Consider the following 23,243-nt stretch of genomic DNA (forward strand, 5'->3'; position numbering starts at 1 on the left):
CACTGCCACATGCTGCGGGTAGAGAGGTCACTGAGGCATCTCTCGGTGCCCGGTGGCGACTTTAAACGGGCACTTGCGGCAAACTCAGCTGATCTGACAAAGACGAGTCGACAAGGACTCAGACTCTTCGTGGACAAGAGGCTGGGTCACCCCACCGGGCAGACAGCCTGGACCAATGGGAACTCGGGCTGAGTGAGGGAGATGGTGAGGGTCAGACACAGGCTTGGGGTTGGCTATGGCACCGAGGACTCTCGCTGCTAAGTCTTTGTTTAGAGAGTGTAACTGGCCACCGCCTGGAAGACTCCACGAGAGTGAATTTGCGTGGCGAACGCACAGAGGAGCGGGGTGAGGCGTGGGCCGTGTCAGACGCCTTTAGTGGCCCCCCGGGCACACTTGGCCTCGGCTCTGGGTCAGCTGTGGAAGGGGACGGTTCCGCGTGTAGACTGGCAGCGCGTCTGCACTTTCTGCCCCAGGCTCTTCCAATAAGACAGATGGGGTAATGGACGGTGGCCGCCAACATGTGCAAATCTTGGAAGTTGGGGGCTGGGTTCGCAAACCCTGGGGCAACCCTTGACCAGCGCTCAGGGAATAATGCTCCTGGCCCTCATCCTTCGGGAATGGGCGACTCTGGGCGACACGTGTGTCCTTCTGGGGTGACCTCAGGTGGAATGACACGGTAGTGCCATAATGGTGACCTCAATAGCCCACCTCATTGCGGCTTCTCCTCCTTCCCTGACCCATTCTACCCCCCTCACCCCTACTCCTTGGATCACTTCCCAAATAAAGCCCCTGTCTTGGGCTCTGCTTCTGGGGGTGACCAAGGCACCTCCAAACCTGCTTCTCCTCCTCTAGCCTCCACCCACACGAAGAACCACCATCTACCCAGTTGTCCAAACCAGAAACCGGGGCATCATCGTGACGCCTCCCTCGCCCTCACGCCAAATCGTTTCCCAAGTCTTGGTAATTCTACCACCTAAGTCTATCGCCAGCCGATCCGTTCTCCCTCTTTCCCTGACACATCCGTGGCTGTGGGCACCACCACTCCCCACCTGGGCGGCCACTGGGAGGGTTGGGACACAAGTTGACTCTTACCTGTTCTCTGTTACCAGTCCTGCACGCTCCTGTTCGGTCTCTACCCTGAGCCCAGCATGAGCCTAAATGCAGAGGAGGGTAGCGGACTCTCCCAGCCCCCACTCATGTTTGCTCTGACCGCCACTTTCTGGGCCCAGACAGTGTGCCGAGCTTAGGTGAACGGTAGGTGAGCATCAGCCTGCAGGGTTCCAGAACCTGCAACTGCAGACTCGGGATATGGACCACCCCTGGGTTCTAGAAAAGAACACTCTTGGCAGGAAGCAGAGAAAAGGTGAAGGGATCCCGGCCTCTGATGACACCCTGGAGGGACTCTAATGGTGGGCGCCTGCCCATCTATGCTCCAGCCTCCAGTCCCCAACCACTTTCCCACCCCCACCCAAAGTAATCCTGCTGTACATCTGGAGGGCTCAGAAAATGTCCAAGATCACGGTCAGCAAATGGCAGACCTGGGACCTAAATCCCTGGGGGCTGGAGCTCCTTCCACGGCCCAGCTGTGACTCCGCTGAAAACGAAGGCTTGAATGCAAGAGCTTTTTTTTTTTTTTTCAAAATCATCTTTAATGTATTTTTAATAATTTTTTTGCCTCATTTACCAGATAAATCATCTAAATAAATAGATGCTATACAGTCTCTTACCAATATCAGTACAAAAATAAACCGCGCTCTGCGTCCGCTCTAGCCCTCCCAGCACACACTCACTCGGAAAAGGCATGTGCTTGGAATCAACTCACACCCCCAACCCTCCCAAATACATTCACGTTGTCTGAACAAAGCTCGACGCTCATTCCGCGCAAAGGCAGCGTTCCTGTGCTGAGACGTGGAGGCCGGGCTGGCCACTTACAAAGCAAAGCTAAGCCACCTGACACGGGCATAGCGGCCCCCGCAGGAGGGAAGTCAGCAAGGGGATCATCACCCCGGAGGGATGACAGGGCTCGGCTGGGCATCACAAGTGGCCGTGTGGGGGTGGAGGAATCCTCTCCTCGCCCCATCCCACAGCAAGAGGAAAGTACCGACCGGGCTCTCTACATTCAAAATGGGTGGGGGCTGGAGGTGGGGAAGACAGGGGGTCCAACTCTTTCTAAGAACCCCCACCCCTGCAAGTACTGGCCTTCTGGGGAGGGGTGGGGTGGGAGCTCAGTGTCCCAGGCCCCACTGGGACGCTCAGGGCTGGGAAGAGGCCTGCCAGGCCGCACCCAGCCCCTCATAGAGGTCTCCATCCCAGGGAGCCGCGGGGAGCCCCGGCTCCCAGGGTTCTGCCCTCTCTGAGACGCGGGATGCTGAGGAAGGGGCAAGAAGCATTTTGCTGCAGCAGACAGAACATCAGCCGTCTCACTCCACAAAGAGCCCCCCAAATCTCCAGGCCTGCTAATTGCACAAACAGTTCTTTCAAAGTGCCCATGAGGCAGGAAGAGGTCCCATGTCCCCTGGGGGAGGGGGGGGTTCCTTCTATTGCAAGCCGCCAGCCGGGTCCCAAAGCCACGGGCGACGGCATTCAATCAGACAGACCCCCACCCCCAGCCACCCTCCCCACCACCCTCACATCTGTCGGGAGCCCCTGTCCTGGGAGACACCCCCCCAATTCCAAACTGCCCTTCCCCGACCCAGGGTCTCCCAGCTGGTCAGGGTGGAGGTGTCCAGCTGCCCCTCCTTCCCTGGTCCACCCCCACATACTCCTCTAGAGTCAACTTCCCAGGCTGGGAGGAACCACCAGAGGGGACCACCCCCCAATGGAAGCACTGAATTGACCCTGGACAACGAAGGATTAAGGAGGGAGGGGAGAGAGAGACTCAGGGATTTAGGAATCTTGCCAGCAGGGCACCCCAAACAAAAATGGGGTACAGGCTGTCTTTGGTTTGGGAACTTGGGGAGAAGGGGTCTGGGGGAAGAACCGCCCTATCCTTGCCTCAGCAGGGTTCTGCTGACTTCCTCAGGACAAAGCAGAGTGGGGAGAGAGCCCTGGGAGAGGGCGGGCAGGCCCCCCCCAAGCGCCCCCACTCTGATGATGGGGGAAAGGGAGAGGGAGCCAGCCTTTTACTTTTGCTCCCCTGGCTCACCGCCCCCCCCACCCCCCACCCCCCCCCCCCCCCCCCCCCCCCCCGGCCCCTGCCATCTGGCTTTTTCTCCCTTACAGGGCTGGGGCAGGGGAGAGGGGGAGAGGACGCTCCTCATCGCCTGGGAAGCCACTTGCCCTCAGGGCACATTTGCGCAAACCAGGAACCGAGGGCCCCTCCTCCTGGCAGCCACAGCCCCTTGCCGGGTGGGCCCGGGGCTTACACACAGCCTGACCCACCGTCCACCGCAGCCAGACGGCAGAGAGACTCGGCAGAGGTCCCCCCAAAAGGAAAACTAGGTCGCTCCCGGCTGTGGCATTTCGGACGAATGGGAAGGGGACACGGAATGGGAGGAGGGAGAGTTTCGGGAGTTGAAGGCTGCCCTGAGAAGGTGACGGACGCTCCCTCCCTCTCTGGGAGGGCAGAAAAAGAGAGGAGTGGGTAGGGTTGAAAAGTCACCTGAGTCAGAGAAAACAAGAGCCCCTTGGGGAAGAAGGACAGGGCCCAAGTGCCTCAGAGCCAGTGCTGACCCACGGCGCACCTGCACAAACACGTGCACACCTGTGGCCGGTCAGGTGAAGCCACAAAACCCCACTGCGTGCTGGGAGCATCGGAGGCCATCCTGCCCTCTGCTGACAGCTGTGAGCAAACGGAGTTGGGACAGAGCCCGTCACACACGATGTGCTGTACAAGGGTGGTTAAGGGTGGGGTGCCCCCGACAAGTTCTCAGGTGCTGCGAATCGCCCCGCATTCCCCAGGTCAGGGTTTCTGAACAGGAGATTTGCAAGGCCCACGGCCCACGCCTGCAGGCAGCGCGCGTGGTCGCGAGGGCACAGGGCCGGGTGCGCCCACCTCACGGCTCAGGCGATGCGGGTGGGGGAGCTCCCCGGAGAAGGGGCTCGGCAGGCAGCCACCCCCAGGGGAAGGCCTCTCTGAAGGGTCTGGAACGCACCCCAGCGACCTCAAAGCCTTCCTCCTGCCCCCTCATTTTGACCCAGTCCTTTTTGGCCAAAGCCAGCCTCCGTATCCCGCCACAAAGCTGGGGTGGAAAGTGACACACAGCGACCCACCCCCACCCGCCGCCCCCAAAACGGAAAAGGGAAACCAACCGAAAAGGCGGGAGGGGGTGGCTCAGGGGGAGGGTCTGGGCCTTCCCGTTCTCCTTTGGTTCCTGGGACCAGCTGCTGCGTCTCTAGAGAACACTGGTGGTGGAGGCATCCAGGGGTGGGGGGCCCAGAGATGGCACCCTGACCGACAGAGCGATGCCGGGCCTCCCCAGCCCCCCAGACAGACCACCGAGCCTTTCTGTAAACATCACACGCAGAGAAAGGGGCGAGGTGGCGGGAAAGTGTCAGGATCTTCCCCCCCTTCTCCTGTTCCATATATTTTTAAATAAAATAATTACCCCGCCCCCAACCCCTCCCCATCTCTGGAAGTCCCCACCCCAAGCCCAAAAGCAAACAGTTTACGAAGAGTAAAAACGGTGACTCAGAACTTCCCGCCGCGGTCCCGGAAGAAACCTTCAGCCGCCTGGGCCTCGCGGAAGGTGACGGTGACGGAATTGGCGGTGATATCGGTCACTGTCACTTCGCTCGGGGGGAGCACAGGAGTCCAAGGAGGGGGCCCCTCGGCCAGGTCTGCATCTGCGGCAGCCACAGGAGAGAAAGGCAGAGAGATGGGGGACAGCGTTGACGACAGCGTAGGAAAGGTGGGAGCGGGAGGCGGCATGCAGACCCCCGCCAGCCCAGCACCGGGTCCCCCTCCACGTCCGCGGCCAGGTCGGGGCCTAGCTCAAGGCTGGACACACGGGACGATGCCACTACATTTATCTTCCCTGCCTGGACCAGTTCACCCACAGTGGGACCACGGGAGGAGGGGGACCAGGCTGAGCCGGGCCCTCTCTGGGCCTTAGGGCAGCTGAACCTGATGACTCGCGGGGACTTTCCAGCTCTGAGGGGCTCTGGGACTGGGCCTCGGGGCCTGGCCACCTTACCCTCCTCCTCGGGGGGCTGCTCAGCAGGCTCCCACTCGCTGGCCGCCTGCAGGACGTCCGGGGCTGCTGGCTCCTGCAGGAAGAGCTCCCGTGGATGGCTGTGACTCTCCAGGTCGGGCCCGCGGGGCGGGAACTTCTTGCGTGAGAGCCGCAGGTACTTGTGGGCCTTGCGCGGCTTGCGGAGCGGGAAGGGCAGGGTGGGCACCAAGGGGCCCTTGTCCACCAGCTCGGGCGCCCCTGCCTTGACCACCCCCTCAGGGCTCCCGCTGCCGAGTGGGCGCGTCAGGGAGAAGCACAGCTTCTCCTTGCCCTTGGCCTTGTGGGAGCTCCGCAGGTCCATGCTGTACAGCCGCTGCGGGGGCAAGCCAGGGCACGGCGGGTCAGCCCTGCCCTCCCCGCCACTGCCGCGCCTTTGCTCATGCTGTCCCCCCACCCCCCCCCCCCCCGCCTGGAGTGCCCTTCCCTGCGTTCCATGGCCCGGAGCCGGCCATCACCCCGACCCCCACCCCGGCCCAGAAAGCCAGCCCCGAGCAGCCCAGCCCCAGCCCTGGCCGGGTACAGCCACTCATCCTGGCCCACGGGGCAGCCTCATCTCCCCAGGGGGTTGTAGGTGGCACCGGGATGGGGGCTGCAGGGAAGATTACTCTGGTGCACAGCAGAGGAGCGTACAAGAGGTACAGACTGAACATCGACCAAGAGAAACCAAATCTTGGTTCGTGAAGCAGACAAATGAAGGAGTTCTTCTTCATCACAGGAAAGGCACTTCTGCTTACTAAAGGACCCCCAAAGCCGAAACAGCCAGGCCGTCGAGGAGATGGTGTGAGATGGAGGCCCTAAGGCTCCCGGGGCAAGTAACCAGGGGCGCGTGCGGCACTGGGCGCACGGTCACGCGGCCACAGGGACAGTGCTCTGCCAGCAGCCTACAGGTGCTCCTCCCCCTGAGCGGCGCGGGCCCAGCCCCCTGCCGATGCCCCGTCTCACTCTCGTGAAAATGGGGCCGGAGGGCACGTTCTCCCACCACGCAAGGGCTGGATTTTTGTACTCCGGGGATTTGACTAATTGACTTTGGCAGAAATTTAGACAAATCCACGAGAGATCCCTGGTGCTAAGGCGTCGGGAAGGCGTGGATCACGCTGGGACGGTACCTTATGCTGCCACCTGTCACCAGGGGCCAAGAGTCTCCACGGAGAGTGAGGCCCTCAGATGGGGCCTGCCGGTCAAACATCTCCCAGTTGGGAGCAAAGCCCACATGCGCAGGCTCCATTTGCCAGTGCTGCCCACTAATGCCCGTCACATGGCATGGGGCATGGGTGGTTATGGGACAGGAGGCGGGCCGACCAGGCGGAGATCGGGACAACACTGCCATGCTGGGAGGGCTTATCCGATGGCAGCTTTACCAAAACCTGCTCCTTCGGCCCGGCTCACAGACCATCACGAGCCCAGTAAGCTCCTCCCTCCTGCTGCCCACAGAGCGAGAACCTGCGGCTGCCCACAGCCATCCAGGAGCACCCAGGGCCAGACCTGGGTTTGAATCCAGCTCTGGGTAAACTACCGGCCTCCCTGAGCCTCGGTTTCTTCGTCAGTGAGACGACGAAGAAAAGAGTGGCCAGCCTCTGAGACCGCCCCAACGATGCCCGCCTCGGGGAATTCACAGCCATGGGCAGTCCCCTGGAACCCTGGGCACTGTGGGTTGGGACCTCCAAGGCTAAGTCAGTAAAGACCCCGTGCTCCCACCTTCCCCGTGCTCTCTCTCTCTCTCTCACATCATCCACTCTGGGGGAAGCTAGTGGCCACGCTGCAAGGCCACCCGGGAGCCCTTGGAAAGTACCAGGCCTCTTGTCAACATCCCGTGCTGACCTGCTGGCACGCGAGCAGCCGGCCGACGGTCCAGCCCCGGTCAAACCTCCAGATGAGTGCGCCCTGGCTGACATCGTGACCCTAACCTGAACTAGAAATCACTAAGGAACCAGCCACAGGACCCCTGACTTCCTGACCCATCGGGACTGGGTGAGGTACTAAGTGTCTATTGCTCTAAGTTGCTAAGTTCGGGGCTAGTTTGCTACTTTCCTTCCTGGGACCCAATTCACACCAATCCCTGTGAAAATACCCATCGCATGAAGGGAATCCCACCTTATCTGGCAAAAGTCCCAGGTGATCTCTAATCAAGGGTGGGCAGGAGACTGGACATGTCTCCTCACCCTGCGTGGGGACCAAGAAGCCTTATTTTTGGCTTCAAATACCCGGGTGAACCTTATTCACTTAAGGAGGGCAGGTACGCTGATCACCCCAATTTTACAGAGAACGCTCGAGCTCAGAGAGGCAGAGAGACCTGCCTCAAATCACACAGCCACATCACTTCAAACTTCACCCGCGTTCCAAGCAGACCAGTGATGTCAGCAAAGTGGCCCCAAGACCTGGGTAACTTGGGGTGTCCCAGAGTCTAGACACAAACCCCTGCCTGTGGCAGAGGATTGGAAAAGGGGGCCCCATAGGTTTCTTCTCACTCAAAAACGACACATTTCTAGGGCATTTCAAGACTACGGTCTCAGAATTCTGAGTGTCCTTTTCTTGGATTCTAAAATCCCAGGCTCCCACGTTTCCTCAGTTCTAACGTGTATGTGTCTGAGGCTCTCCAATGTTACAATCTTGTGTTCTGGTGACTTTGAGCGTGATGAAGGCTAATTTACAAGATTCTAAGCTTTCAAAAGTCTAGGCTCCCACCAGCCATAGACCCATCTTCCCCCGTACCCACAGCACCTCCCACCCAGGCTGTTTTCCTTCCTCACCTCCCCCCGTGGAGACGGACCCACTAAGTCCCCACCCGCCCCCGTGCCCTGGGCAGAGCAAAGAGGTTAAGTGGTTCGGCTCCACTGGCTGGTGCAAATGCATGGGGTGGGGGAGGCTGGTAGGAGGAACAAGGAGGGGGGGGCCTGTGGGTGGGCACCAAGGCTGGTGGTGTTACCTGCAGCAGAAGCCGCTTGGGTTTCGGACCTCTCTTCCTATACCCCGACGCTCGGTCTCTCTCCTCCCTGGGGTGCAAAGCAGATGGCAGAAGAAAAGCAAACACTGGTGACATTTAAGGGAAAGGAAAGCATCCGCTCCGCCCAGCCCTCCGCTGTCTATGGGGAAAGGGGGCACCCACCACAGGCCAATCCCCGACCCCGGAGTAGGGGCTCCTCCCCATTGCCCTCGTTAGACCGTAACAGTGGGGTCCCATGTTCATATCCCAGGGCCTCAGTCTTCCCCTCTGACAAAAGGGGAGGGCACAGCCACCGGTCCTAATGCTGAGGAGGGACGTGGGCGACATCTCCAAAAGCAGGCGTGTCTTTACCAGGCTCCAAGGTCACGCCAGAGCCCCGCTCTGCACGCCACTGGGAACACCCTCCAAAACAAAACAGTTTCCACCCTCAGGAGAGTTGTATAGAAGCCTGCCAATCAAATTTGCCTCAGACGTCCCAGGGGGGCTGATGAGCACGGGCACGGTCCTTCTGTAAGCGAAGCCCTGCCCAGATGTCCCCCCATTTGGGATCTGCATGAACCTGGTGGAGAGGACAGGCCCTCACTGTATCACCTGGTTGGGGAAAGGGAGGAAAGCTCGCCTGTTCGGAGTCCCTGGTGGATGCCAGGTTCTCTGTTGGGTGCCCTCCCCACAACCCACCTGCACAAACACACACACAACCCAAGGATGTGTACAAAGTCACAGGGGACACATGCGAGACATCGCAACAGAGACTCCAGCAACAGCTTCAAAGCCATTTTCATTCCACCTTTTCATTTCATTCCATCCCACTTTCTATAGCTAGCCCCCACCGCAGAGGCCATGTGGGCAGGAGAGAGAATGCGGGGGCCGGGAGCGTGCCCCCTTCCCGCTGCGGGCTGTGTGACCCGGGGCGGTCTCTCCATCTGAGCTCAGCAAAACCGGCGAGTCCCAGGCAGCTGTTCCACCGCCAGCCCTCCTCGGGGCGGCAGCTGTCTGCCGTCTCCAGGGGTGCTGGGGAGACGCACCTCGCGTGGGGCCCTCCCTCCCTGCCTGTGCGCTTGGCCGCAGCAGGTCTGCCCCGGGGCCCCGGAGCCGGTGTCTGAAAGCAGCAGCCAAGGCCCTGTGATAGCAGCCACTCGGCTGCCAGGAGGGACCTGCCAGCCTTTAAGGGTGAGAATCTTCTCTCAGAAGCTGGTGCTGGGCACCAGGACACCCTGTTCCAGGCCCAGCTCTCCCCTGATCCACGGGAGACCTTGGCCGGTTGCTTCCCCTCCGGACCTCAGTGTCCTCATCTGGAGCGAGCGGTCGCTTCTCAGCCGGCCACCAGGGCTCCTGGGAGAAGCAAGAGGGGTCCCTGGGATTTATCGAAATAGGGGAGAGAAAAAGCTAAAATGATAAAGTGAGGTGGAGGAGGAAGGGAAAAAAAGAAGAGAGGAAGAGGAGGAGGAAGTAGACAGGGGGAAAGGGAAGGGCCTTAGGGGAAAAGAATAATGATGGGAGTGTGTTTGTGACATTAGGTAAGTGTGGCGTATGATCATCACGTACCGGACGCTCTGCACAAGGCACTGCTCTACCTAAGGCCCCTCTGTGAGGGAGCCACTATTACTATCCTCATTTTATAGTTGTGGAAACTGAGGCACAAAGACGCTAAATGACTTGCCCCATGCCAAAATTCTGACAACTTCTGCCGCTGAGCTCCGGGCTCCAGGCCTAGTGAGGGTCAGGCCCAGGGTCCAATCAGGGCCCCCAGGGCAGGCCTGGAGCCCAGGCCACACGATCCGGGTTTCCAATCTGCAGTGTGCATGCGTGCGTGTGTGTGAGTGTGTGCACGTGCATGTGTGAAGGGGGAGAGGTCCATTCTATCCAGTCCTTACCACCCAGGGCCTGGTTTCTGCCAGCCTTGGCTCCTACCCATCAATGGCCAGTGCTGTAGGGCTGTGGCGACTTAGGAGTCGTACCCTCTCGGCCTCTCCCTGCGGGTGGGACTCCCCAAAAGAGCCCCCTTGCCAGACTCCCTCTGAGTCTCTTTAAAACCCTGCAGAGCAGGTGTTCAATGGACATCATCCCTCTTTCACCTCCTTTTCACCAAGACTGAGAGAGAAGTCGGCTGAAAGTCACACAGTGGGTCTGTACAAGCTCTTCGTTTGTTCCTTAACTATTGACTTTCCTGACTCACTCAAAATAACATCCGGATCTTGCACCAGGACCTACACGGCCCTCCCTGAGCTGCGCCCCCCATTCCCTCAGCTGCCCCATTCCTGCCTCATCTCCCACACCTTACCCGGCTCACATCACCCCAGCCAGCCACACTCACGGCCACGCTGGCCTCCGTGCTGTTCCTTAAACACTGGCTCTCACCCCGGGGTCTTTGTACTGGTTGTTCTCTTTACCTGGGATGTCCTCTAAAATACTCACTGGGCTCAATCCCTCGCTTAATCCGGGTCTCTGGTCACACCCCCCACCTAACCACCCACTGACCCCTGCACCCCTACCTATCCCCTCTCTCTGCCCCCAACCCTGTCTTTGCAGCAGTTATGACCATCTGATACTGTACACGGGGTTTTTGTTTTTTTTTTTTTGATGGTTTTTTATTGCCGGTCTCTGCACTGGAGCCCATGAAAATGGGGTTGTCTGTTGGTTTCGTTCCTTGCTGTGTCCCCAGACACCTGGAATAGTGTCTGGCACACAGCGGAACCTCAACACCTGTTGCACAAATGAATGAACGACCCTTAGTTACCATCGGGAAGATAATTCACACACGTGTGCCCACACTTACTGGCCTACAAAGTGCTTTCAGAAACCTTGGTCCCCATGAGAGCCCCATGAGATCAGCACTCTTATCCCCACTTCACAGATGGGGAAGATGAGGCTCCAAGAGGAAAAGGCCTTGCTCACCGCCACACAGCTGGCGAGTAGCAGAGCTCGGATGCTAACCCAGGACTTTGGCACATGCCCGGCACTCTCCTCGCTACAGTCCGGGACATCCCACAGGATTTTCCCAAGCACCCAGGGGCAAGAAAGAAGCTGAGGGACAGGGACACCCTGATTTTTAAAGGAAAGAACCATGGAAGGTTTTCCTTGGAATCGGCAAGAGGAAAGTTCCTGGGGGAGAAGCCATGGGAAGAGGGCAGGGAGGGCCAGAGGAAGGGCATCTGACTTGGGAGTCAGAAGCCCTGGGTTAAGTCCTAGGCGGGCTGCTTCCCAGCTGCGAGACACCCGGACAAGCTCCTCAGCTCCTCAGAGCCTCAGTTTCCTCACCCATCCAATGAGACCCTCATCCCTGTCTCAGGAGGCTACCGCGAAGGGCCAAATGAAAACAATTTTATGAAAAGATCCCGCCCTGCAGGGTCTCCAGGGAAGAGGCAGGAGGGTTTGGGCTGCCTGCTGGCAGGGAGGTCGGTCAAGCTGGAGCTCATGCAGCAGACGGGGATGGCGAGACTCAAAAGGCTCCCACATCAGGAGAAACAACATTTTGTCAAAGGCTCCCCGCTGAGATGCGCCCTCACTGCCCACCGGTGGAGCTGCCGATCGCTAACCAACCTTCGGAATCGGAGCAGAGCACTGGCAGGTAAGGGAGACTGAGGTAAGGGAGCTTTGCCCAGGGCCACTGAGCTGGGAGGCGGCCAAGTGGGATGGACCAGAACTCAGATGTCCTTGCTCCAAAGCCATGGTCCCTGTCCCTTCTCCAGCTTCACCGGACCTCCCTTCACTTGGTGGGAGAATCTCTCTCTGATCTGTCCCCAACGCCATGACTGGGCATTACTGATACTGTGCCCCTCACACAGGACATCTGTGAAAAGCATTTTTACACTCTTCGCAGCAACTGAAACCCCAACTTTAGGGAAACCGGGGCCGGTGTTATTACAGACGGCCCATTTTACAGCAGAGAGACCGAGGCCTGGGGAGGTTAGAGAAGTGGCCAGCGTCACTCAGCGACAGGAATGGGACCCAGGACCCCCAGCTGCAGACTAGACCAGGCTGTCCCCACCAAGTCCCCGAGCCCCATGCCCATGACCCTCATCCGGAGCCAAGCCAGCGGCAGGCTGAGGCCCCCTTACTTCTCCTCGTAGGCCATGACCAGGCGGGGGTCCAGGATGTGCTCTTCTGGCTCCCATGTGCTGTACCTGGGGAGAGAGATGAGAGGTCAGACGCGGCCCTGCTCCCCACTGGCATTCACAGGAGCTACGGCAGTTCCACCTGGGCCCACTGGGGGCAGGGGCGGGGCAGGCTTTTGCCCCTTCCCAGGTCCAGCATAATTGTCACCAACTCCCGAGAGCTGTTCCTGGCTGCCCAGGCTGGGTCAGGAGGCTCCCACGACACTAGGACTGCCCTCATTCTGAGCACCGATCACATCAGCCTCTAAACAAGTGTGTCTAACTCCCAGTTAGACCTCGTGTTCACCTCAGAAGCCCAGGGTCCTTCTCCCAGGATTCCCTTCCGATGAGAGGCACGAGCATGTGGTCAAGAGTGGAGGCTCTAGAGCCAGACCAGCTGGGTTCAAATCCCAGCCCTGCCCTTGCTCGCCACACAACCTTGAAGGATTTCCTCAACATTTCTGTGCCTCCATTTCCCCAACCATAAAGAACTCCCGTGCTGCTTAATGCATTCACCTAAGGGCTCCGTGCCTATTCCTTTTGTTGTCCCTAGCCATCCTCAAGCCCTGGCCCCAGCATGGCCCTCTCTGCCTGGGCCGAGCTACTCCCTCCCTCCTCGGTACACATCTGCACCTTCACGGCCAGGTCTGAAGTTCCCTTGTCGGGCCCGGCACGCAGCAGGAATTTGGTAGACGTCTAGTGACTGGTACAGAGATGCCACGGCAGGCCCCTTGGTATTTCCACCACCCCCACACCAGAGACCATCCCCTGTTGGGACAGATCTGGAAGTCGGAGCTCAGGAGTTCCACAGCTCAAGCCACCTTTGTTCCACATGCACTATCATTTACTTAATATCTGCCTTTCAAATAGATCACTTTTTTTTTAAGTGTATTTATTTATTCTTTTGGAGACAGAGTGTGAGATGGGGAGGAGCAGAGAAAGAGAGAAGGAAAAAGAATCCCAAGCAAGCTCTGCGCTATCAGCTCAGAGCCCCAAGCGGGGCTCGAACTCACGAACCACGAGATCATGACCTGAGCCGAAATCAAGAGTCGGACGATTAACTGACTGAGCCGCCCAGGTGGCCCTAAAGCAGATCAATTTTTTTAGTTTAATCATTTTACTTTAAAATCAAACTTTAGGGGTGCCTGGCTGGCTCGGTCAGAGGAACATGCAACTCTTGGTCTCGGGGTCGTGAGTTTGAGTCCCATGTTGGGTGTAGAGATTACTTAAAAACATAGATTTAAAAAAAACAACTTTATGTCACTTCATGAATGGAAAAACTAGTATAGTTCACCATAAACAGATGCCAGTGCATAAAAAACTAAAAGTTTTAAAACACAAATCTAAATGTGTGTATGCATACACATACTCAAACATACAATACACATACAAACATATAAATACAGATGTGTGTTCATGTGTGTGCACGTATGCATACAAACAACACCAGAGCCACGGACTATGATTCTGACCCAGGTGGCCCCCAGCTGCGCTGGGTAAGAAGGGGGGTGAGAAGTGTCACGGAGGTGTTAGGAGGCAGAAAGAGGCTGGGGGCAGCCCCTCCTCGGCCTGCCTCCTAATCAGCGGAGCTAAAACCTTCACCTTCAACTGTCCTGGGACACTGATACCCACCAGCAGTCCAATCCGGATTCAAACAACAAGCTACCCAAGGACAGAATCCTTTCCTCCTTCCTTCCACGGATGCCTCTGCGCACCTACTGTGCATTGGGCCCCGTGTCAGGCTCTGTGGACTCAGCGACAAAGGTCTGTGCCTTGAGGACCTTATAGCCCTTACCCAGGTGCCACAGGCCCAGCCTGATCAGGCACAATGACACCTTCCTTGTACGTGCTGTGCTCTCCTCCTGACGGCCAGTCCCTCGGTGACCACCTCCTCATCCTTTAGGAGCCAGGCCCTTGTAGCTTCCCCTGACATCCTCTCCAAGCTGTCCCACTCCCAGCCTCCTCCCTGCTGCTCGCCACAGCCTGGGCACTTGGTACTTCCAAAATTATTGATGAACCCAGCTGGTATCTTGGTTGGCAGGCTGTAAGCCCTCCCCAGGGTGCCCAGCCCAGCCCCAGTCCCTCGGTGCTCTGGGAAAGGTGACAGAAACCACTGCAGAGTTTTGCTCACCCTGAAGAAATGCTAAAAGTGAAACTTTTTTTTTTTTTTTTAGTAGTTGGAGTAATGCCCAAAGTGTAAGCAACCAGAGACTGGCAAAGACTCCAAACCTTCCTCTCCCAAAACAAAGGTTGACTTTCCCCAACTGTAACTAGAAACAAGAAAAGAGGAATCTTGTGTTCCTCCTGTGTCCTCTGTCCTCTGCCTCGCCCTCTCTGCTCTGTTAAAATATCCCTACAGTGTTCTAGTCCTCTCTGTCCTGCCCACTTCTCCACTGCCCTGCCCATTTCTTTGTTGATGGAGGTGCTGTGTGGTTCCTGGCAAGTCCCCAACCTCCTCTGGACCTCAGTTTCCTCATCTTAAGAATCACCACCATCATGGTAACAGCACGACTGCCAGGGACTCCTCAATTCCTCACAAAACCCCTATGAGGTAGGTTACCCCACTTAAAGACGAAGAAACGGAGGCACAGAGGGTAAGCATCTTGCCAAGGTCACTGAGACAGCACGTGACCAGTCTATGGTTGGAACTGTTGAATCTTGGCCACCCTCTACCTTTGGGTCTCTCACATGTCACTGCATCTGGCTCCCCGCCGGACTGTAATGTCTTCGGAAGAGGGGCAGTGCCCGACTGACCATGCCCTGTGTCTGACGGGGGCCTCGTACACAGTACGTGCACAGAAAGGGTCAGTGGATTCAGGGGACATTGTTACTGGGCTGGGGCTGCTGGGGGTCTGAAACAATGGGAGAGGGTCAGACCAGGCAGCAGGCCAGGTCCTGCTCCGTGCTGCGCGAGAGAAAAAGGAGGGGGACTGCGCTACGTCTCACTTCCCCCGACATCCCTGTCCCATGAAGTGGAGGCCATTAGCCCCGCTCCGCAATGTGGAGAGAGAGACCACGTCGAGGGCAAACCCGCTTTGCGAAGAACTGGGCGCGGGCAGATGAGCACCCAGCCGGCGGGGCCCACAGCCTAGATACCACGGAGCTGAGTCTGCGGGTCGCAGGGCGGGCTGGGGCGGGGCGTGCAGGGGGGCGGGCGCGGGCTGGGCGGGAACGGAGCGCTCCGCGGGGCGGGGCGGAGAGCCCCACTTGGCTCCGCCCCGCCCCCTGCAGCGGGGCCGCCGTGAACGCGCACGCACGAGGGGCGCGCCCCGGACCAGGCCAGCCAATGAGGGGCGGGGGCGGGGACGGCGCGCGCCGGCTCCGAGGTAAACACGGCCACGTGACCGACCGCCCCGCCCCCTCCCCCCCGCCCCCCGAGTCCGGGTAAACAGGCTCGCGGCCGCCCCGCCTGGGCTCCGCTGCGCAGGCTCCCGCCGTGCAGGGGGCGGGGCCCCCCAGAGCCAGGCCCGCCCTAGTACCCCCACCCTCCCATTTAAAGCCCTCCAAAATACGAAGCAGCGAGGCGGACTCGGGTGCGCCAGTAAGTCCGCCGCTGGAGCCTCCAGTTACTCATCCGTGAAGTGGGACTAATGTGAGAATTAGTTGTGCGAAGCCACGTGAAGCACTTAGTTCAGCGTGACACATAATAAAAGCAAATACTCGTTAAGAAATCAGTTCCAAGCAAGTGCAAAAACGTCCCAGGCCCCAATCCTGGACTCTGCTGCTGCTGCCCAAACCCTGCGCTGGAAGGAGATGACGCCCTTCCTCTGCCCCTGGCATTGCTGTGAAACTTTTCTGGTCTCAGGCAGCCTTGCCAGGGTCCTGTGAGGCTAGGGCGCCATTTTACAGGTGGAGAAATGGAGGTGCAGAGGTTGAGGGCTTTGCCCTGGGTCACACAGCTTGTAAATCTACAGAACGAGGGTTCAAAGGCAGCCTGGTCTGCCTAGGCACTCCAAAGCCTAGGCACTTCTTACTGAATAGTCAAAAGACCAAAGGACAAAAGATCCTCAGTCACCTTTGGCAGAGCTGACTGTGTATCACAGGGGCTAGGTCCCCAAATTCTGGGGTCAGACAAACCATAGTTCAAATGATCCCAGCTGTAGATGACCCTGGGCATGGCCTCCTCTGCTGTGGATTTGTTTCCCCATCTGTAAAATAGGTTGCCATGAGGCAATTAAAAATGGGCCAATACCTGACTCAGACAAGGTGCTTACTGACCAGCAGCCTGATTATTGCTGCTCCCACTGACAATATCATTACCAAAGCTCCATGGAGGCAGTCCTCCCTAAAAGATGGGGTAGTATTCACAAGTGGTAAAAGAAGGAAGGAAGGGAGGAATGCATTCCCAAAAGGGGAACAGCAGTCCTGGGCAGGCTGAAATAAGTGGGGTATCTGACAGTCTCTGTGGGGCAGAGAGCCTGTACCTGGTGACTTAACATCCATCACCCTGTTCCCCTGGCCCCTCCCTGGGCAATTTGCAGTACCTTCCAGAACAAACAAGATAGCTCCTCTGCCCCATCTGCTGGGGATGAAGGGCAGTCATTTGTCTGCAGTTGGGGAGAGAAAATGGGCAAAGCATGTAATGGCCTAAAAGGGGCCTGGCACAGAGTGTTTGTTTAAATCATGGTTTCTGTTATTAACATAAGCCTCCTTGGCCACGGCGAGGAAGGTGCTGCTGAGCAGGAGAATCAGACTCTCCCCCCAGCCAAGGCTCCCAGGCCTGCCCAACTACCCACTCCCCAGCCTCTTTCTCAGCCTCTTCTCCAAGCAAGGCCCCCTGAGAAGAGGAGACTAAGCCCCAGTGGATTATAAAAGGGCCTGGGTTCTCCTGCTCTCCCCCTGCCTGAACCTGTCTTCCCCCAAGTCAAGTGGGGTGATACAGCAGGTGGCATGGGGTTGGAAGTTATACTCTTGTAACGATCCCCCCTTTGGGCCTCAGTTTCCCCATCTGAGGACTGACCCAAATCATTTCTAAGGCTATGTTGAGTTTTTGTGGCGAATGGGATTTCCCAGATCCCTTTCCTGGCTGCAGGGAAACCTAGAAGCTGAGCTGTCTGACTTTGTGTTAACGACAAACATTTCCTAAGTGCCTGGTCACCTGAGAAAGCACCAGTACTTTATCTCCATCGTCTCATCCTCACAACAATGCTGTGACACAGGCCTCATTATTCCAACCTGGAGATGAGGGACCACAGGCCCCACCATGTTGGGGACCTGGACGGCTGTGAACCAGGCCAGGAACCCAGGACCAATGTGCAGGAGAGTCAGGGGTGCCCCAGGTCATCTGGTCAAACAGGACTCCCAGAACCTTTGGGGAGCCACCAAAGGCAGGCATTAGGGCCCCCCTGGTGGTCTCGGCCTGTTAAGAAACAAGTGGCATCGGGGTGAGGGGCTCAGGCCAGCAGAAGCACGAGGGACTGCCTTTGGAGTGCCAGGCCCTTCTCTCCTGGCTGACGCTCTGGTAGGCAGACATATCCGTTTGGGATTTAAAAAGTGGAAGAAGGAAAAAAAAAAAAAATAATAATAATAAAATAAAATAAAAAAGTGGAAGAAGGAACTTTTCATTGAGAGGTACCTCTGTTTAGAGAAGGAAATCTTTCAAAAGATGGGAGTCTACAGAGAAGGAAAAATAGCCAACGGTGCTGTGAAGGCCAACAGGCTGGTGACCACACCCCAGTGCAGTGCCTTCTGGAGCACAAGCTGAGTGGGGAGCGTGCACCCAGGGAGTCAGCGCTCCTGCGGCCGACCCTAGTAATCTTCCTTTTCTAGCTCCCCCTCAACTCGTAACTGCTTCTTCACCCCGATGAGTCCACCTCTCATCTGCCGTGAGGAGCAGGGGATCCCCCTCCAGTTCTGGGGTGTTGGGGAGGGGGCAGCAGGGGCAGCGGGAGCCAACCAGCGCATTATCTGGTGGGCCAGCCACCGACCCCAATCCTCAGGACGCCTGCAGGGTGCCCTGAACACACGGGCCCAGGACTTTCACCCGCAAGGTGAAGGAGCCTGGGAGAGGGGAGCAGGGCCTGGCCTAATGAGCCTGTTTTGTAGAAAGGGAAGCTCAGGTGACATAGGCTGTATTCCCCTCTGCTCTGTTTCCCCACCAGGCTCCCATGATGCTCCTAGAATCCAATACCAGTTCAGCCCTCAACATAAACACAGCAGAAAGCCCCCTGCACAGACAGCAGAGGCTCTGGGCCAAGGGGGTTTCCAGGAGGCAGGGCACCCACAGACCAATGAAGAGGCCCCACGACTTGCTCAGTCCCTCCCACTCCCACCGCCCTGTTGGGAGGTGATTGGCTACTAGGAAGGTTCCTGATTGGACCTTAGCAGGAGAGGTGGAGCCACTGAGAGAAGTCCTGGATCCAGCACCCGGTCCCCCAACTCCAAGATGGAAGAGGCACAGAGGAGACATCCGCAAGCGGGGAGGCCCAGTTCAAGTCCCACCTCTGCCTCCACTTGCTGTGGGACCTAAGGCAAGGTGCTTACCTTCTCTGAGCAAGCTTTCTCATCTTTAGAGATCACCACCATACCTGCTTCACAAGGCTGTATGGAAACCTGCTTGGTAGACCGGGGAATGCTGTCCAAAGGCATAGGGGGCTCAGGCTCTGCCCCTAGCTCTATGGCACTGAGGACTCATGCTGCACTGGCTAGACGTGCCTAATCCAGCCCCACAAACCCGCACTCGGCCTGTATTTGTTCTGCCTCCACCTGGCGAGCAGCCGTCTCTGAAGCCAAGACGCTGGGCCTTCACCTCCCAGGTGCCCGGAAAGGCCAGAAGGAGGGGAGGGGAGGCTGCAATCAGTAGATGAAGCTCAACCCAGAGAAGAGCAGGAGAGAAGAGGAGCTGGGGCCCACCTTGGCCCTCATGTCCTTCTAGCCCCTCAGCTGGCAGAGGGGACACTGAGACCCAGAGAAGATGATTTAACCAAGGTCCAATGGCCAATTACTAAAGCAGCTAGCTAAAAGCTAGGCAGGAGAGAGGCAAGAGGCATAGAGAAGGGTGAACAGGTAGGCAGACACACAGACACACGGACAGACACACACACACACACACACACACACACAGGAGCCTTACTTTGGAGGCCATCCTTTCCATTTCACCAGATATTCGACTTTACCCTGGGAAGAAAGAAGAGCAGAAACAGTGAGACACACGGCTGCCCCAAAAACCACTCCCGGGACAGTAAGGCCCAACCCCTACTGTGCACTGATGTTCCCCCAACACATACACAGCCCAGGGACACGCCCCCTCCCACAAGATCCCCCACCAACCCAGAGACACCCAAACTTTGGCTGCTGCGTGATCACCCCTGGACTGTCCTTCCTGCGAAAGCACAGGTGCACATCTGGCCCCAAACATTTCTGGGGCTCCTGTGGCAGAAGCTCAGAGCTCGTGTCACACATGGGGAAACTAAGACCAAATGGGGCAGGGGTCGCCAAAGATCCAGTGTCCAGAGTCCCAGTGCTAAGACCGTAAGTCTTAACTTTTTAGAACAGAAGACTCTCCAGGTCCTAGAAAAATTCCTCACTGGTGTGTTTCCCGTGGTGCTGGCCCCACCAGCCAGCCCCCTCTCTGGGAGAGGATGCCTCCGGCCCAGAGGTGACCCCCAGAGACTTTAGGACTCTCAACTCAAAAGACCCCAGAGAAGACTAACAAAGTCTCCACCTTCAGAAGTGGTGGTCACATCTCTAGTAGTTACAAAATAGAGCCTGACCCCTCCCTTCCTCACTGACCGGGCCTGGCTTTCCAGTCCAGACCCATCCACACCGAAACGTTAAGACCAAGACGTGTCACCTCCTCAAAGAGGCCTGCCCTGACCAACCTTGCTAAGGCCATCTCTCCCACCTTCCACCTCTCTTTCTGCATAGCACAGGGCCCCACTTGAGGACATCTGCATGTATTTCCTCGTTCGTTATGTGTCTCCTCTGCCAGAATGCCAGCTCCATGAAGGAAGGGATGCAGTCTTCCCTGGGGCTGAGCATGCTGCCTGGTACATAACAGGCCCTCGAAAAATATGTTTTGAATGAAGGCTGAAGGAACGATGTTCCTCACCCTCCACGAAGAAGGAAGGTAACCGCTGTATCTGCTTAGGCTGCAGTGCATGGAAAACACTGGGCTTTGTGGAATAAATTAAAATCGAGGAAACCTTGGAAGAAGGGAGAAGGAGGTGGAAGGGCAGCCCCAAGAGTTCAACCCCATCAGAGCTGGGGGAAAGAAAATCCCCACCTCAAACTTCACCCTTGGCCCAAGATGCCGGGACTGAGTTTTCTCTCTCCAAAGAAGATGAGCTAGCAATGAGCCAACTTGAGCTCCCGCTCTACCCCCCATCTCTAGCTTGCTGTGTGACCTTGACCAGGTCATTTCCTCCGCCTGGGTCTGAGTCTCTGCCTCTGTCAAACGGGAGGGAGAAGGCGATCTCTAAGACCCCTCCCAGCCCTGCCACTGAAGCCTCCCAAGGGGCTGCAGAGAGGAGATGAGGGGACAGGATGGTGGTGACTGCCAGAGGATGAACTTTCCCCAAGGGCTTCCATCCCCAACCTCCAGCGCGAGGCGACCACTCTGCAAACAGGTGCACAGGACGTACGGACCGCCAAAGCCAAGCCCTGAGGCGCGGGTACCCGAACCCAGTGGAATAGATGCCTCCTTAAATTGCAGGCCGTCTGTTTGGGAGGCGAAGGGAAGGGGGAGGAGCTTAGAGGATGCCCCGGCGCCGTAGGCGGCTTCACTGAGCCTGGCCGGGCGGGGCTGAGAGTTGGGGTGGGGAAGACAGAGAGGTGTGCGCTGGAAGACCGGGAAAAAGACCGAGGTGGGGGTAGAAGGGATCCGAAAAGGTCGAAGTCCAGAGTTAGTCTTCGGAGGCGGGAGGCTGAAGCTCCGCCTCCAACTTCAAAGGTCTCGGTACCGAATCGAGAGTCTTGAGTTCGAGACCCAGCTCCGACGCTAACACACCAGGCAAGCCTTTTCCTCAACTTGGGCCTCAATCTCCCCTTATTTAGAATGAGGGGAGGTTGAGGAAGGATGGCGTTCAGGATCCCTACAGTCTGATCCTACTCTCCAGCTCTGGCGGGCTCAGCTGCCCCCAGGATGCTGGGGCGACAACTTTTATTCTACTCCGTCCTACAAGGCGGCGGGGGAAACTGAGGCACGGACTGGGGAGACGAGCCCAGCAGCGCGGAGCTGCCTGGGCCCCCCGCCCCACTTTTCCCCCTCGCCGCCAGCGTGGAGGGGACGGTGCTGGGGACAACAGGGGACCCCACAGGGGTCCTGGGAGCCGCCCCCAGGCAGCCTCACCTTCCGCACGCGCTTCTTCCGGATGCTCTCCACCGCGAACACCTGCTCGCCGATGGCTGACAGCTCCATGCGGGGCGGCGGGCGAGCGGGCCCGGGGCCGGGCCGGGCCGGGGGCGGAGCTGCGGGGCCGCGGCTGAGGCGCGCGATGCTCGGGCCGGCGGGGACCCCGTCACCCTCGCCCGGGCGCGCACGCGCACGCGCACGCGCGCACACCCCCTCGCGCTCCCTCACGCCGCCGACGTTCCATTTTTGAACCTGCGCAACGTTTTCCTCTGCGCGAGCGAGCCAGCGAGCGAGCGCGCGAGGAGGGGGCGGGGCGGGGGCTCGGCTCGCGCCCGGCAGGTCACGCCCCTCCCTCCCGGGCCTCCCTCGCCTCGCCGGCCCCGCCCCCTGGCCCCGCCCCACGATGGAGCCCCGCCCCACCCGCCGCCGCCGCCGCGCCGCGGGCCGCGAGCTCCTGTTCTGCGGAGCTGGCCCGCGGGACTTATTTGGCGCCGGTGTTGCTTGGCACTGGGGCGGAGCGAGATCTTAATACCGAGATGCGTTTCTTTAAATGCTCCCGGCGACCCTGAGAGGCCGGAAACGACATGCCCCGGTTGGGCAGATGAGAAGCGGGCCGACCTCGGAGGCCAAGCGGCCCACCTCCTACCGGGGACGGGCGGGGCCGGGGCGCGGACCCCAGAGCGGCGGGAGGGCGGGGCCAGCCGAAATTTCCTTCTGAAGACAGAGGCCTCTAGATCCGGGCTCCGCGGCGGCGTGGTTTGGCCAGTCCTAAGCCGGCGCCTGCCTGTTCGTCAGTCTGTCTGTCCGTCCGTCGGGGGCTGTGCGGAGGGCCCCGGCTAGGCGATAATTCGCGGCAGGTGTGGCCGGGGCGGATGGAACGTGCACACCGGGACCGGTTTTGCTGCCACGCGCTTGGCGCTGGGCATCCAGTAGCCGCTCCACTGTTTGTGGAATGAATGGATCTCGAGGTCCCAGCCTCACCCACCCCAACCCGCTTCCGTTTTCGCTCCCGCGCCACCATTCATCCCCGCCCGGAAGCGCGCCCCTCCGGCTCCCACCGCCTACCTGCATCCATCCCAAGTCCTGCCTCTCTGCCCTCTCCCCTCCACACCCCTCGTCCTTTCCTCTGGGCTGCAGCCCTTTCCGAGCCCGCGTCCACACAGTGCCAGAGAGCGCTTTCTAAAATGCAGATGTGACTGGGTCACCTTAGTGCTTAAAAACCTCCCATAGCTCCTTATTCCGCTTAGGATAAAGTCCAAAAGCCTCAGTCTGGAGCACAGAAGAAATGATAGATTTACACTTGATTTTTTTTTTTTTTTTTTAATCAGAAGCCAGCCAGAAGGCGCTGGAATGATTTATCTAATGTCCCGGGAAAAAATAACCATCATCTTAGAATTATATACCCAGTGAAAATTTATTCCAAGAATTATGTGCCCAGTGAAAATATCTTTCCAGGAGGAGGTGGAATAAGATTTACAAATGCTAAGAGTAAGTCTTTGCCACTAGCAGACCCTCCCTAAAGGAAATTCCAACGGAAGAACTTGAGACAGGAAGAAGATGATCACAGACAGGTCTGATGCAATAGGGAATAAAGAACAATGAAGAACATTGATAATATAAAACAATAACAATGCCTTCCGGATAAAAATAGAATTAAAATACACAAGAACAATAGCATATAACTTGGATGAGCGGAGTTAAAGGGTTCTAAAATCCTTTTTTTTTTTTATTCAGGAGGACAA

The 23,243-nt window shown here is 58.0% G+C and overlaps 1 protein-coding gene across 2 annotated transcripts; it reads right to left on the reverse strand.

Annotated features, from left to right (window-relative positions):
* Positions 1 to 1,622: 1,622 nt before the first annotated feature.
* Positions 1,623 to 21,779, reverse strand: CBX7 (chromobox 7). Of its 2 annotated transcripts, none has more exons than XM_027070708.2 (6): positions 21,499 to 21,779; positions 19,282 to 19,325; positions 12,174 to 12,239; positions 8,098 to 8,164; positions 5,136 to 5,208; positions 1,623 to 4,785 (listed from the first exon to the last, which is right to left on the reverse strand). In XM_027070708.2, exons 1-6 carry the CDS (start codon positions 21,565 to 21,567, stop codon positions 4,631 to 4,633), a joined length of 474 nt encoding a protein of 157 aa, XP_026926509.1. In that variant the 5' UTR covers positions 21,568 to 21,779; the 3' UTR covers positions 1,623 to 4,630. The 2 variants fall into 2 exon arrangements, with proteins under 2 accessions (XP_026926509.1, XP_026926508.1); XM_027070707.2 differs by having other exon boundaries at positions 5,136 to 5,487.
* Positions 21,780 to 23,243: the final 1,464 nt, after the last annotated feature.

Source organism: Acinonyx jubatus, chromosome B4, assembly GCF_027475565.1.
Source record: "Acinonyx jubatus isolate Ajub_Pintada_27869175 chromosome B4, VMU_Ajub_asm_v1.0, whole genome shotgun sequence".
Lineage (NCBI taxonomy): Eukaryota > Metazoa > Chordata > Mammalia > Carnivora > Felidae > Acinonyx > Acinonyx jubatus.